Below are 17,249 nucleotides of genomic sequence, written 5' to 3' on the forward strand. Positions count from 1 at the left end.
TTTATTGGTTACGTGAAGGTCTTGTGCATTCCGATAAAATTGAATGCCGGAAGTGTTTTGCTTTTTACAAAAGTGTTTGGGACAATGTCAAGTTACTTCATTGCTTGAAAAAACCGACATGATAAGGCAGTGAAAAGATATTTAATAAATCGTTTGTAATATTATTAATAAAGGGCCTAAGTGGCCGAGTGGTTAAGGCATTGCACTGTGACCCGGAAGGTTCGAGCCCCACTTCAGGCACTTTCGTTTTTTTCCTTGGCAAGATTATTAACCCCCAGTTTTCTCGATTGGACAACATGAGTGATTCCTGTTGACATCAGACATTTTGTTTGATGAATTATCTATATCCCTTCGTGGAATGCCTAGGCGACGATGTCATAATATGATGTCGTGGCGGAAGGGCATCATTTTATGATGTCGCTGTTGCTGTAATATTCTGCTTTAAAAACAAGCACTCCAGAAGATACCATACACAAGAAGCTAGTTCAAACAGTGAATAGAAATCTAAGGATAAGAACAATATTTCTGAGACTACTTAAAAGTCGGACATGGTCACAGACGGTCTCTGACAAAAGGATTACGAGACCCAAAACGGTATTATATCGGAGTAAACCTGATGTTTAAAATTGAATTATAGGCTTGACTTTTAATATTTGAGGCTAAAACAAATGCCTTCTTTGAGGAGAATGAATGTTTTGTTTCTCAAACTTCAAAAATTTAAGTTATAGTGCTGATCATTTTGACTGTAGTAGTAGTAGTAGTAGTAGTAGTAGTAGTAGTAGTAGTAGTAGTAGTAGTAGTAGTAGTAGTAGTAGTAGTAGTAGTAGTAGTAGTAGTTGTAGTAAAAGTTGTAGTAGTAGTAGTGTAGTAGTAGTAGTAGTAGTAGTAGTAGTAGTAGTAGTAGTAGTAGTAGTAGTAGTAGTAGTGGTAGTGGTAAAAGTAGTAGTAGTAGTAGTAGTAGTAGTAGTAGTAGTAGTAGTAGTAGTAGTAGTAGTAGGAGGAGGAGGAGGAAGAGGAGGAGGAGGAGGAGGAGGAGGAGGAGAAGTAGTAAAAGATTTCAATGTTTTAATGTTTTAAGATATGGAAGGTGTATGGATGTGTGTATATTACGTAATGATTGTAAAAAGAAATGTGCTTTAATGTGTATATTACATAATCGTTATAAAAAGGAATGTGTATAGGTGTCGGTACTAAGTATTTTTTTAAATAGAAGTGTGTATATTACGTAATTACTGTAAAAAGGATTGTGTATTGATGAGTATATCGCGCAAACGTATTGTGTATGGATATGTACATTACAGACGGGTTGTAAAAAGACATGTGTATAGGTGTGTATATTACACAATGATTGTAAATAAGGAATGTGTATAAATATGCGTGTTACAGAATGATTGTAAACAGGAATGTGTGTGAATGTGCATATTACGTAATGAATGTAAAAAGCAATGTTTATGGGTGTGTAGATTACAGTAATGATGTTAAAAAGGAGCGTGTGTGGATGTGTATATTACGTGATGATTGTAAAAATGAATGTGTATGGGGGTATATATTCCGTATTTATTATATCTAAAAGGAAATGCGTATGGGTGTATAGATTACCTAATGATTGTAAAAGGAGTGTGTACGGGTGTGTTTATTACGTCATCATTATGAAAAGGAATGTTTAAAGGCGTTACTCGAGTCCAAAGGATGTGAGTGTCTTTGTCGGCAAATAAGGATCAACAGCTGAAATGACGAAGACATAACTGCCGGATAACTTATCAGAGCGGCGTTGTGATCTTGTGGTATGAAGCTCGTCTTAGGACCAGTAGGTCTCTGGTTCCAGTCTCACTATGGGGGCTAGTCAAAGTTGAGTCCTTGGAAAAGGGCTCGTCACTCACATTTTTCACTACACTTAGGTGTAAAATGAGTACCTGGCCAGAAACAGCGTTGTCTATTTTTTTCCAAAGCACCTTACAGACAAAACTGTCTGGTCCTAAACATTAAGCGATGCTGCTTGATTGGGATTCCTTTGTTTTGTTTTATCTTAAATAGTTTTCCGGTGCTTGAGACACATTTAGGTCAGTTCAGCGCCAGTAAAATGAAAGAAAATGGGATAGTGAAAACGTTTTGGAATTTCAAGTAAAAGTTTCCGAGAAAAAGTAAAATAAGGGGACTGGTTCAAATAGAGAACAGATGTAGATTCTATGAGCGACACTATCAGTATTCTTGGATCACCGAAAAGTCCCATCCAGACACCAGCACATGATCCCACTGAGATGTTTACAGAATATAATATCTAAAACAGTAAACATAACTAACAATACATATCAGAGATATGATTTACAAGGGTAAAAATACAATATCTCAAAACTAATATTATACATTTGACTGTTTCCCTCTTGTCCAAGGACTCCGGCCAGTGCCAGGACAGACCAAGTAATATCATTCCAAGACAAAGATAGAAAGCAACTCAGAAACAGATACAGGGGGGATAGAAGACAAAGCAATTGACCCCCTGCCCCCCAGAAGACCCCACCCTTTAAGCGTAATAGTGGATGAAAGCAAGTTTTCCCCCTTTTCTTTTAGTTTTAGAATGGTGAAGCAATTTATTAAGAATGACTATTTTGTCGATCGATAACATAACACCTTAAAAAAAACCCAAATTGACCCGTCAATTGTAAACTGTAAAGTGTAAAGTCATTTACTGATTGATTAAATTGACTCCTTGCTTATCATCTAATTTGCTGTTTGTTATTTTTTCTTTTGTTTTTAGGGGGTTTGTGGCGCTTGCAACACTTTTAGGTCTTTTCAGGGCCAGTATAAAGAAAGATAATAGGGTAAAAGTTGCAGGTCTGAAGTTAAAGTGACAAAAGAAAAAGTAAGACAAATGGGACTGGTTCAAATAGGGAACAGAGGATTCCACAATCAATCCATAAACGTGCCTATTTTGACAGAACACAAAAGTCTCATTCAGGCACAAGCAAAGGATCCCACCATGAAGGATAGACTCAAATGCTTACAAAGTATAATATTACTTACTTAGGCCCTTCACTCCGGCTGGTGCATAGGCCATCGACGAAACCCCTCCATTTTGTCTGGCTTTGCGCCATCTTCTCTCCATGTAAAACCCTCAGTTTTGGATCCTCCACCAATGCCCTTCTCCGGCTATTCCTAGGCCGCCCTCTCTTCCTCGTTCCCTGCTGGTTCCATGTAAGAGCTTGCCTGGTAATATTTGACCCAGCCATTTCCATTACCTCCTCTTAATTTCGACTTCTTTTTTTTTTTTTTTTTTTTTTAAAAAGGGTTTTACGGCGCTTGCAACACATTTAGGTTATATTAGCGCCAATGAAAAGGAAGAAAATGGGATAGTAAAAAGTTCTAGAATTACAATTAAAGCACCCAAGAAAAAGCAAGACAAAGGGGAACTAGGAACAAATAGGGATCAGATGTAGATTCCAAGAGCATACCACCAATGTACTTAGTTTGAGATCACCTATAAGTCTCATCCGGACACAAGCACAAAATCCAACAGAGAGGAATACACTCAAATGCTTACATTATACACTAAAAATAACAAATATATTAATACATAACAGAGAGATGATTTACAAGGAAAAAATATCATCTCCCAAAACAATAACTATGCATTTGACTGTTTCCCTCCCAGCCAAGACTCCAGCAGGGCCAGGATAAAACCAAGTAACCTCATTCCAAGACAAAGACAGAAAGCATGTTGGAAAACAGATATAAGGGGATAGAGGACACAGTATGGACCTCCCTGCCCGCTATGGGAGGTCAGGATCCCCACCCAGAATTTCGACTTCTATTTCTTCTTGGCCTGTTATTCCCCATAGATCTGGGTTTTTTTTATTGTGTCGTGCCATTTAATTTGTAGTATTCTTCCCATACAGTTGTTGATGGACTGTCAGAAGATCCCACTCCGAGTTTGAAAGCTTTTTACAAGTTGGGTGGGGGTGAGTCCCAAACCAACATGAACTCTTTAAGCAAGTCTAGTGGATATTGCTCTATATAAATGCTCTATTACTTTTAATACTAAATATGTTGGACGAGACACGCAACATGTAAGACATGTATATTATTTTTATATAAAGTAAAGGTCCCCACCGTCAAACTAAAGTTTTCAAGTAGTCATACCATTCGACCACAACACTGCATTTAATGATGTTCAATGAAATTAAATTTCAGCATTTATAGAACACTTTTCCATTAATCATAATACCAGATGCTCTTCATAATGCTTCATTTTCTTCCCATGCAGGCCGTATAAAAGTTGAAATTCCATTTCATAGGGTACAGTGTGTCTGTTAGGTGTCCTTTTTGTATAGCACTCTCGCAATACCTGCAATGCATGTAGCTAGGCACCCCATTCTCATCTGAATTAAGTGCAATAGTAAAAGGGCCCACGCCGAAGCCAGAGTTTTGTAACTATTGTTTATTTGTTTTTAAGGGTTTTATGGCGCTTGCAACACGTTTAGGTCGTATCAGCGCCATTAAAAATGAAGAGAATGGAATAGTCAAAATATTCTAGATTTACAATCAGAGCACCCAAGAAAAGTAAGACACAGGGGAATTGGTTCGAATAAGGAACAGATGTAGATTCCAAGAGCACACCATCAATGTACTTAGTTTGAGATCACCTTAAAGTCTCATCCAGACACCAGCACAGGATCCCACTTAGAGGAACACACTCAAATGTTTACAGAATATATAATTAACAATACATAACATTTTCCGGACAACATGGCTGACACCTGTTGACATTGAGCTTCGGCTCAGTGGATAGTCTTATGTTTCCATTTATTCACTGTGTGGAATCTTTAATTTTTACCTGATGTGGACTAATCTTAATATTGGAACTTTTAACTTAAGATCTATTAAAAGTAACATTCGAAAGGAACAACTGTGTCAAGATTTAGAAAGTTATAAAATCGATGTGTTGTGTTTACAAGAGACGAAGATCCAAGATGGCGTCGACCAAACAATAAATGGTCACAGACTGCTGTGCTTTGCTTCCAGTTCACCTCACTATGGATGTGGATTTCTCATAAATAAAAACTGCAGGATTTGACTAGTGACGAATGGAATGTTTCGGACAGAATATGTGTTCTTGAGCTTAAGTGTAAGATCAATTCAAGGAACCAGAATAACGATAACAAAGACGATCACGGTAAGAAGACGTTCACTATCTCAATCGTAAATGTTTACGCACCAACAAGTCAACGCGCAAAACAATACCCAGAGGAAACTGATAAATTTTACAAAGACCTAGACGATACACTGAACAAAATAGGAAACAAATCAATATTAATAATTGCTGGAGATTTTAATGCCAAAGTAGGAAAACGTCTCGACAGTGACACACTATGTTTAGGATCATACTCAAAAGGAAAACGTAACGATAACGGAGAAAAATTAGTCCAGTTCTGTGAACAGAGAAAACTTTTCATAACAAACAGTGCTTTCAACCACCCATCAAGACACCAGACAACATGGGTAGGACAAAGGAAAGACCAAACCCAAGACAAAATGATAACAATACACAACCAAATAGACTATATCATATGTCGACACCGCCATAAACACTACTCAACCAACTCGCGATCATACGGTGGTACACTGCTAACATCCGATCACAAACTTGTAAAAACGAATTTCAACATAAATGTGTACAGACAACGAAGACAGAAAGGTAAAACGGCAGTCAAAATAAACACGGCAAAAATAGTAAATGAGCGAGAATGTCGCATTCATTACCAATATGAACTTAACTCAAGTCTATGGAAAATAAAGCAAAACAGTAATCCAAACAATGAATGGAAAGAGACGCAAGCGGCAATGAAATATGCGGGGAAGAAAGTGCAGGCTCTATTAATACAACTAAAAACAAACCAAATCGAACGCCTAACATCGCTATTAACGATCTATCGCGGCAACAAAAAGAACTTAGGATCAGGATACAAAACACGAAAGACTCGGAAGAAATAATAAACCTGAAAACGGAACGAAACACAATACTGCATTCAATTCGATCACTTACAATAAAACACAGAAACGAGGAATTAGACAAAAAAGTGGAAGACATAGAAAAGTCCAAAATAACGCATCGTCTATGTTCAAAGCGACGAAATCTCTGAACCGAAAACCATTCGAGAACCCAAAACTACAGGATAAATTTGGCAAACAGACAACAAATCCCAACGATATCCTTGACATTGTAACTGACCACTTCCAGCAGAAATTTCACAAACAAGTCTCACAAATATCGTCCTTCTCAGGAAACCCTAGAGACCTAAACAACCGCATCACAACAACTGAAGTTAGAAATAGCATAAAGTGCCTAAACAATAACAGATCCCCAGGCGAAGATGAAATTCCCGCTGAATTGCTGAAATGCGGTACCCTCTCCCTGGATCTGAGCATTGCAAACATAATGAACAAAACATTCTCAACACACAAAGACTGGGACATAAACAGCGGTGTCCTAATTACAATACAAAAATCAGGAAAAACGAAAGGACCCGTAAACAACCTGCGCCCAATAACATTACTGAATACCATAAGAAAAACACTGTCAACTATTGTCCTCAACAGAATTAGACCGAAAATAGAAAATTATCTATCGCATAGCCAAAGCGGGTTTCGCCAAGACCGAAGCACATCGGACGTTGTATGGACACATAAATGGTTGGCAGCAAAGGCACTCAAAGAAAACATATCCATAACAATATCCGGAATCGATATGTCCGCAGCCTTTGATACGATCGACAGAGGAAAACTTTTGGAGATATTAACAGAAATAGTAGACGAAGACGAGCTCCGAATAATCCGATTTCTCCTCAGCAACACAAAGATACAACCAAGGATATACGGGGCCACAAAACAGACGCAGTTCGAAAGTAACATCGGGACCCCCCAAGGAGATAGTCTGAGCCCGATTCTGTTCACAATATACTTAGAACACGCTCTGAAAGAAGTTCGAAAAGTCATTCCAAAACCAACGACTCATATTGAGAATGCAATCCCTAGAGAAATCGCCTATGCAGATGATGTCGATTTTATTGGATCAACACCAGCAAATATAGACATCATACAAAATACCCTCATGAAATATAACCTCCAAGTCAATGCCAATAAAACCGAATTTACAACAATATCGAGGAACAAAGAGGAATGGAAAAGAACAAAGAAAGTCGGCTCACTAATTGGAGACACCGAGGATGTACAAAGAAGAAAACAGCTATCAAACGCCGCACTCAGTAAACTCACCAATGTATGGATTAGAGGTGACAAAATAAAGAGAAAAACCAAACTGAAACTGTACCATGCTCTTGTAAAACCGGTACTTCTGTATAACTGCGGCACTTGGGCGTTGACAAAATCCGAAGAAGAACATCTGGATGCCTTCCATCGCACACAGCTAAGAAGGGTACTGGACATCAAATACCCCAAAAAGATCTCAAATGAATCACTCTATAAGATCACAAAAGAAAGACCAATCTCCCTTGACATTTTACAACAACGATGGCAACTTTTCGGTCACATACTACGCAGGGACAAAAACATACCAGCAAACCAAGCCATGTCGGGATACTTCCAAAAACACGGGAACCTTTTCAGAGGAAGACCGATCACAACACTCCCCGTGATCCTAAACAAAAACCTCACAACACTTGGACAAAGCATTAGTCTCATAACGGCAGGGGACCTTGAAAATCTGAGAACCCTAGCAGAGGACCGGCAATATTGGAGACACCTCACACAGGAAATACTGGAAACAGCCAAGGCGACCCGATCTTTCGGTCGAGACGCGAAAGGCATCTAAGTCAAGTAAGTCAATACATAACAGATATATGATTTACAAGGACAAAATATGATCTCCCAAAACCATAACTATACATTTGACTAACTCCCTCCCAGTCAAGGACTCCAGTTAGGGCTTGGACAAAACTAAGTAATCCCATCCAAAGACAAAGGCAGAAAGCAACTCGGAACACAGATATAAGGGGATAGAAGAACAGCGTGACCTCTTGCCATCATGGGAGGCCAAGTTTTGTATCTATTGTAACCCAGCTGGTTGTTCGTCAAACTGGACATCGTTTGATCTTAGTTACAAGGTGAGACACCTTACCACCAAATAATGTTTTCCCCCTTCTTTTTCTGCATTTTAACCCTCTCCTTACCACCTACAGCAAAATCGTCACATTTGTTACCACACAATATACATTTTTTCTTATTCAGATTTATTTTGTGCATCAAAAACTTTGAATTTGAAGAATGATCTTTGTTTAATTAGTGAGAACATTAAGTTGTTTTGTAGAGAGATTGTTTGGGTTTAAAAAATCAATTTTTCTGCTGGATAACCCTGACACTTTCGGGAAAATACTGAAAATGATCGGTAAGGAGAGAGTTAACCCGTTCTGTCACTGTCACTTGATGCAATTTTGAAGTAATTCATAGTCCTTTAAATTTTGTATAAAGTCTCATTTATTTAACATTCGAATAAAACAAGAGAAAAAAAAAGGAAACATCACAGCCACATCTGTCATTTGAAAGCAACCACGAAAAAAAATACAAAGGGGAATTCGTTCAAATAAGGAGCAGATGTAGATTTCAAGAGCATACCATCAGTGTTCTTAGTTTGAGATCACCTAAAAGTCCCATTCAGATACCAGCATATTATCCCACTAAGAGGAAGGTAGTCAAACGTTTATAAACCATTAATATATTCAAAACAAAAACAACAACAATACAGAACAGAAAGATGTTTGTTTGTTTTTAAGGGTTTTACGGCGCTTGCAACACATTAAGGTCATATCAGCGCCAATAAAAAGGAAGAAAATGGGATAGTAAAAATTTTAGAATTACAATTAAAGCAGAGAGATGATTTACAAGGAAAATAACATTATCTCCCAAAACTAATACTACACATTTGACTGTCTCCATCTCAGCAAAGGACTCCGGCAAGGGCGATGACAAAACCAAGTGATCCCAAACCAAAACAAAGACAGAAAGCAATTCAGAAAACAGATATAGGGGATAAAATGCAGTAAGTGACCCCTTGCCCACCACGAAAGGTCAAGGACCCCACCAAGTTGACAGGTTGAGGGTCACTTGAATAATTGTAAGTAAAAGGTTTCTGTTCAAAATGAGGAATAAAGTGTTCCATCTGATTACGGCAATATAGGGACCAAATTGCAATTAATGGAAATAAATGTAATGAAACAATATACAAATGTAATTCACATTAACAAAAATATTTATCAGATCTCAAAACTTAAAAGTTTATCTCAAGATGGTTTTTATTAGATTATTGGAGAAAAGGTCTGAATTTATTTTTTTTCAATTAAGACCATTCATTTAAAGAAATAAAAAAAAAACGTTACCAAAGCATACGGTTGATATAGAAATATACCTGAAAAGAAAGAAAAGTTTACGGTTTTAAATAAAACAAACCACAAGAACAAACAGACAACAAACAGATGAAGCAGAAAAGAGCGAAAAACAAACAAACAACACCACTTCCCTTGCCCTAAAAAAAATAAACAACTGAAATAACAAAAACAAAAAACTAACAATTCTTGCTGGAACAAACTAGTATTGGGTAACCTCCGATAGGTTGGTGAAAAGTATCCTTGATGAATATAACAGCTTCAAAAAAGGAACAAAATACCAAACACACGGAACGTGTATTTATGTCTTTATTGTTTTTTTTTTGTTGTTGGCTGAAGAAGGGTTTTGAGCCTGACACGTCCCGTGTTGGGTAGTTTGTTCTTTTTTGAAGCCGTTATATTCATTTGTGTTTATTACTTTTTACAGCTTCTAGCAGCCTAGTACTAGTATCACTTTAAAAGTGTCATTGAAAACCTTCAATGAAAACAGCAATCAATTAGTAGTAGGGAGTCTAATTACGCAAGTAATGATAAAAAAGATAATAATTAATCGGTTATCCAAAGCATCAGGAGATTGATAACATTACAAAGTTGTATGTTCAGTATATAGGTCTATAAACAGTAATGAAAGGTTATATCTTTTATATTTTAATGTTTTAAGGATTGTGCGGCGCTTGCAACACATTTAGGTCATATCAGCGCCATTAAAAAGGAAGAAAATGGGATAGTAAAAAAATTATAGAATTACAATCAAAGTACCCAAGAACAGGAAAAGTCTCATCCAGACACCAACACCGGATCCCACTAAGGGGAAAACACTCAAATGTTTACAAATCATATATTTCAAAATAAAATTCATAATGGTATGTAATAGAGAGATGATTTACAAGGGAAAAGATATCTCCCAAAGCTATAACTATACATTTGACTACTTCCCTCTCAGCCAAAAACTACGTCCAGACCCAGGACAAAACCCATTTAATCTCATTCCAAGACAAAGACATGAAGCAAGTACGAAAACAGAAAAAGCAGATAGAGGACAGGGAAAGTGCCTCCCTGCCCACTATGGGAGGGCAAAAGACCTCACCCAGAAAAGGGAATGGATTTGATTACTCACCTGAATCAACGCTTACATTCACTTTCATTATGTGTATTTTGGTTGTTTTTAAAGGGTTTTACGGCGCTTGCAACACATTTAGGTCATATCAACGCCAGTAAAAATGAAGAAAATGGACTCGTCAAAAATTCTAGAATTACATGTAAAAACATCCTAGAAAAAGTTAGACAAAGAGGAATTGTTCAAATAGGGTGCAACACATACAGGTCATACCAGCGCCAGTAAAAAGGAGGAAAATGAGATAGTAAAAATTCTAGAATTACAATTAACGTAACCAAGAAAAAAGGAAGACAAATAGGATTTGGTTAAAATAGAGTACATATGTAAATTCCAAAAGCACACTGTCAATGTAGTTAGTTTGAGATCAGCTAAAAGCCTCGTCCACATGATCCCACTAAGTAGAACACACTCAAATATATATATCATATGTTCAAAACATAGCAGAGAGATGATTTTTAAGAAAAAAAAATATCACCTCTCAAAACTAATACTAATACTATACATATGACTGTCTGTTGTTAATTTGGATTTTATGGCACTTGTGCATTTTATTTCAGTCATGGCCACACAGTAACTTCTCAAACTTCGAAGTGATCTAGGTCAAGAAGCGCAGCAAGAAGAAACAGCTAGAATTGACCTCCTCCGTTCCATAGTTGGAGGTTAAAAACATTTTGTATTGTCCAGCAAGATGGCTTCAACAATTCTGTTTTATGTTTTAAGGGTTTTAGTTTTACGGTGCTTGCAAAAAATTTAGGTCATTTCAACTCCAGTAAAAAGGAAAAAATGGGATAGTCAATAAAAGTTATGGCTTTAAAATTGAAAGAAAGCACAAGAACAAAGTAAGACAAAGGGGAATGGTTCAAATAGGGATCAGATGTATATTCCAAGAGCCTGCTGTCAAAGTATGAGATCACCTAAAAGTCTCATCCAGACACAAATCCAGGTCCCACTAAGAGGAGTACACTTAAATGTTTACAAACCATTATATTAAAAATATAATCTCCCAAAACTATAGCTATACATTTGACTACTGCTTCCCTCCCAGCCAAGGATTTCAGGACAAAACCAAGTAATCTCATTCCAAGGCAAAGACAGAAAGAAACTCCGAAAACAGATATAGGGGTAAAAAAGACACTATAAGCGACCTCCATGCCCACTATGGGAGGTCAGGAACCCCACCCAGCATGGAATAGTTAATGTTACTTGTACAATATATCAAAATTTAATCAAACTGTATACATGCCATAAGAATCAGAATAAGTGAGGCATGACATCTTTCTTTCAAAGATTATGAATGTTGCAGTGTACGGATATTCACATGAAATATATAATGTCACTTGTAAAATATATCAAAGTTGAATCAAACAGTATAGTATATGAATAAATTGTGGTAAACATCAACAGATTGACAAAACAAGATTTAATATTTAAAAAACATTAAAGCTCGTATCTTTTATCAGTAATACACGAATTGGACAAATGTATTTTAAAAATGTATTATTGTTTTCACTATTTTACTTAAAACAACAACAACGACGATGACAACAACAAATACAACACGAGGAACAACAACAACAACAATAACATGAACAAGAATGAGAACAACAACAACAACAACAACAACGTGAACAAGAACAACAACAATTACGAGACTACTTTTTTAGAAAAAAATTAAAATAGAAGGTTTAAAATAAACTGAACAACTGTTGATAAAGATGAAGAATACAGTCAAAATTAAGACAACTCTCGTTGGCCCATTTGCTATTAGAAATTATACCATTGATTGTGAAAGTACAGTGGTCAAAATAAAGAAAGAAAGCAGTAAACTGTAAACAACGGGAATGCTCAAGAAGGAAAAAAGACTCTTGTCTTTACACATACATACATACATAGTAAAAATGTCTCTCTCTCTCTCTCTCACCTTCCCTATCACGCGCATACACACACACACACACACACACACACACACACACACACACATTTTTATCTATAATGTGTTTTAACTTTAATGCTAATGTAATATAACATATTTCCTTTTCTTGTTTACCCGAAAAAGGCCCAAGGCTGAAACGTCGTTTACTTTGTTTTGTATCTTTTATAAGAGTCATTTTTATTCCCTTTACTTTACTATTCATTTTATTGACTCATTTAGGCCCCTCTAGATTTTGGCATATATACAGGGTGTCCTAGAAATATTGAACCAATAGCAAATCGTATTTATTTTGAAAATATTTAAGAAATTATTATGAAATTTGTTTCAGTTCATAAAGAAATCATTCAAGTTGTCAATGTTGCCACATTTATTGATGGCAGTTGAATCAGTCAGCAAAGAAATGCTCAAAAATACTTGGAGAGAACTTGAGCCACGCGTCAAATTACTGATCACACAAAATGGTGGACACGTTGAAATCTATTAAATATGTATGTATTTTTAAAAATCTTTAAAAATCTGGCAAGTAATTTTTCGAGTTCTGTTTTGCGTTTAACAAAACTTGAATTATTTCTCTTTATTTTCACTAACATCCTGTGCTGAGCTGTACTGGCTGTTTCTCCATAAATTATTTTATTATTGGTTCCAAACTTCTGGGACACCCTGATGTCAACAGGAATCACCCATGTTGTCTAAGTTGCTCAAAGAAAAAAACGAAAGTGCCTGAAGCGGGGCTCGAACCCGGGTCCTTCCGGGTCACAGTGCAATGCCTTAATCACTCGGCCACTTTGGCCCCGCACATACATACATACATATATAAATACAGACATACATACATACATACATACATACATACATACATACATACATACATACATACATACATACATACATACATACATACATCTATTCATGCACGGACTGCAAGAAATAAAAAAAGCCAAAACATGTAATCCTCCATTTGTATAATAAAATCTTGTCATACACGCAACAATTTGCATACTCATAGCTTTAAAATAATTTAGTCTTAAATCTATGAAATTGCTGTGGAGCTTAGGACACATATTTAAAAAAGGTGTCCAGAGTTTAAAACTATGTTTCCATAACTAACATATATACAAAAGTTATCAATAAATGTGCAAGTGTGTGCATATATATATATATATATATGTGTGTGTGTGTGCGTGTGCATATGTGTTTGTGTGAGTGTGTGAATCAGGGATTCATAAACTATGCAATTCCCAGTCCCTTATGTAATAGTCTGTAATTATAAAGTAGACCTTGGACACGAGGCATCATTCGCAGAAGAATACAAAAATTCCCTTTTTTTCTTTTACGTTTTTCCCCTACATTGTCATGCCTGATATTGGTAAGGCCACTTCCATTCGGTGGGAACTTCAATCCAATATAATAAAAAATTGATCCTGATTTCCAAGCCCAACTGTACAAACCTTTATTCAAAATTCAATGACTAAAAAAAAATATTAGAAACCTTAATCATCGCACATAGTTTATTTATCTACTTAATTTTTTACAAAGTATGAAGCTGTTGTTGTGAAATGCTTTTCCTTTTTCTGTGATAAAACCCAAATCTATAACTGACATAGCAACAAACACAGATAAACCAAGAAAACATTATGACCAGGTTTGTCAAATCCATAGACAGCACATATTTCTTTAGTATCAATTTTGTTTCATTCACATCACCGTAAACTCTATCTTCAGCTAACTTGACATCAACAAATCCGAACATTGTCTCTTTATCGGTGTTGGGATAGCCCGGTTTACTACCACTTTTAACACCACCATCGCGGTTGTATTGTGGTCGATGCAAAACTGGTGGTATCCCGTTTTCCATTGGCAAACATTTTGGTCTGCCTTTATACGCACCCTGAAATTCAAACACAGATGACGGGGAGCACAGCCATGGATCACCTGTTTTGTTTTGCCACTCTAATAGTTTATTCTGTAGATAAACCAACGTATTTGAGTACGACTGATCACCAGCGACATTGGCCATTTCCTTTGGGTCTTGTCGTAAATCATAAAGTTCCCATTCTGGTCTGTAGTAATATTCCCTAAGGGTTTTGTACCAGGGCAGCGGCAGGCCGGACTTTGTGCGATTCAAAATATCTTGAAAAGTTGGTGAAACAAAGAAGTCCTGGTCGATTTCAAATGGCATCTTGAAGTTGAGATTGTGTATGAGATGATAATGGGCAGTTCTTACTGATCTCATCGGGTAGTACATCGTGATCTCATGAAGACTATGGCTGGCAAAAACAGCATCTCTTGATTGAAGGTTTTTCTGTATGAGAAGTATAAAATGAATGTAAAAAATAAAATGAATTGCAATTCATTTCATTATCATGAGAAAATTGTATGGAAAATAAAATCAAACACTATCAGACAATGGTGTCTATGCAAAAGTATATATGTGACCCATCATCTCAAAATAGTATTATGTCGGGCGGGATGAATCGGACCTTGAAAAGTAAATTTAGAATAAAAATGTATAGGAGATCCTAATTTCTAGTTTTTTGTATTATAAGAAATTGTATTTATTCTCCAACCTTACGTTTAGAAATTAAGCCCAAGATTCATGTTGGTGTCTGTAAATTCAATTTCGCGCTACTAGTTCATTTCGACATAATACTGTTTTGAGACAGTGGGTCACATTTTTCTTGGGCAACAACAACAACAACAACAACAACAACAACAACAACAACAAAAATGTCCCTTTAGGATGAGTGAAAGGAAGGGATAGCATCTCTGTGCCTGCCTCGACTGGGGATCGAACATTAGACCTGATTTTCCTGTATTTTTTCTCTCTGCTTTGTCTGGCACTGTTTCATACATATTTAATTCAGATATTTATCGTATACGAATCTTAGATATTTTCAAAATAAAACTGCAGCTGACTTAAAATGTCTTCATCCTCGTACTCTCCAATTCAATGTTTGTGTTTTGTGATGCAAAGGAGGGTTTACAGCGGAAACGCGCACCTTTATGAAGTGTATTATAGGCATCAAATCCTCCCAATTATTGGGTTACCCCTGTGGTGTAATGGTAGCACGTCTGAGGAGTAATGAGGGGGTCTGAGGTTTGTTTCCAAGTGGAAGGAGGCTGATTTTTTGGGCTGTATTTTTTTCCCTTGGGGGTCGCGATAAGAGCACTCGCTTCAAACGCAAAGGGACTAAGATCGATCACAGGTGCAGTCGAGATTTTTTCTGACCCTCATGTCCGCCCAACAGTGAATGGGTAGCTGAGTCTGATAGATTTGGTGGAAAGTACTTTGCGATAGAATAGCGTCCGATCTAAGGACAGAAAGCAGTTGCTATTGTCTGTTTCACGCTATAGAAACGGGGATAAACCCCAGCTTCATGGACACAATGGCTCTGATGGACTACTTTTTTTCCTTGTATTTTTCTCCCTGACACTGTTTCATTCACACTTTTCATATCTTTATCAGACACCAGTGACTGATATTTGTCATTTCACCCTGGATCGAACCATTCCCTTTGCTTCGCGCGAGACAATGCTCTACCAACTGAGCTATCGGGACCCCAATTCTCTTAATAAATCAATTAGCGTAGAGACAGGCTTTTCTGCTCTCGACATACTTGTATTTTATTCGATGACAAGAAATTTAAATTCGAGGGACACATAAAAAATATATAGAAATAAATCTGTTCAAATAACCGGGATCTTGTACGGCATTTAATTTTGACGGTGGGAAATACGTGACAACCGTATTATCCTCCTCACCCCAACTTTCCAAAATAATAAAATGGAATAAAAATATAATAAATTGTGCTCATTTTTGATACTGCAATGCACAAAAATATCTCCCCCCCCCCAAACAAACAAACAAACAAACAAACACAAAAACAAAAACAAAAAACAAACAAACAAAAAAACAACAAAAGACAAACAAAAAAAACAAAACAAAATAACAACAAAGACAACCCCAACCCACCCCCCCAAACAAAAAACAAAAAACAACAAAAATAAAACAAATTGTGCTCAGTTCTGATATACACTGCAATGCAGAAATTTCCACCGACCCCAAAATAAACCCCCAAAAACAAAACAAAACAAAAATTAAAACAAAACAACAAAAACAACCCAAACCCCCCCCTCCCCCCCCAAAACAAAACAACAACAAACAAATCAAACAAACAACAATAAATAAAACAAATATGTAAACCCCCCCCCCCCCAACAAAAAAAAAAAAAAAGAAAAAACCCCACACAAAAAAAACAACAAAACAAACTAAACGAAAAAAGAACAAAAACGACCAAACAATAAAAAATGACAAACATAAAACAACCAAACACCACCCCTTCCCCCTCAACAAAACAAAAAAACCCCCAAAAACTTGAGCTTTTATATAGCGCAATATCCACAAAACTTGCTCAAACGCAAAGCGCTTGTAACATGTAACATGTAGAAGACATGGCGCCTGTTAGGCGATATTACATTTTTTTTCCGACATAGATAACGCTGATAATGGGCAGGTACTCATCTTACACCTGAGTACGGTGTGAGAATGTGAGTAAAGAACCTTTTCCAAGGACTCAACTATGCTCCGAGCAAGGCTCGAATCCAGGACCCTCCGATCCGAAAGCGATCAACAAGACCATATTATAATATTGCCGCACAAAAAACAAAACAAACCAAACTAACGAAAGACAATAACAGAACGACAAGCCGCGCAGTGTCCATAATATGAGAGAGAGAGAGAGAGAGAGAGAGAGAGAGAGAGAGAGAGAGAGAGAGAGAGGCGTGTGAGTGTTTTCCAAGGGAGATA

The 17,249-nt window shown here is 36.7% G+C and overlaps 2 protein-coding genes across 3 annotated transcripts in view; one reads left to right on the forward strand and one right to left on the reverse strand.

Moving 5' to 3' along the window:
• LOC144973105 (uncharacterized) overlaps positions 1-2,719 on the forward strand; it is a 7,088-nt gene extending 4,369 nt beyond the window's left edge. The window contains exon 2 of the mRNA XM_078915141.1: positions 1-2,719. This exon is cut by the window's left edge and continues 1,856 nt beyond it. The gene's annotated coding sequence lies outside the window, so the exon portion shown is untranslated.
• Positions 2,720-8,468: 5,749 nt separating this feature from the next.
• Positions 8,469-17,249, reverse strand: part of LOC144973108 (N-sulfoglucosamine sulfohydrolase-like) — a 33,043-nt gene continuing 24,262 nt past the window's right edge. Inside the window, exons 9-10 of one of the 2 annotated variants that reach the window (XR_013645490.1) lie at positions 9,811-14,744; positions 8,469-9,651 (exon numbers count right to left, since the gene is read on the reverse strand). Coding sequence is in view for 1 of the 2 variants with exons in the window: in XM_078915151.1 (XP_078771277.1) it covers positions 13,971-14,744 (774 nt within the window). In the remaining variant the exon portion in view is untranslated. Of the gene's footprint in view, positions 14,745-17,249 lie in introns of both variants that reach the window. The other variant, XM_078915151.1, reaches the window with a different exon arrangement.

Source organism: Berghia stephanieae, chromosome 5 (assembly GCF_034508935.2).
Source record: "Berghia stephanieae isolate SIO BIC M18660-M18661 chromosome 5, UCSD_Bste_1.3, whole genome shotgun sequence".
NCBI lineage: Eukaryota > Metazoa > Mollusca > Gastropoda > Nudibranchia > Aeolidiidae > Berghia > Berghia stephanieae.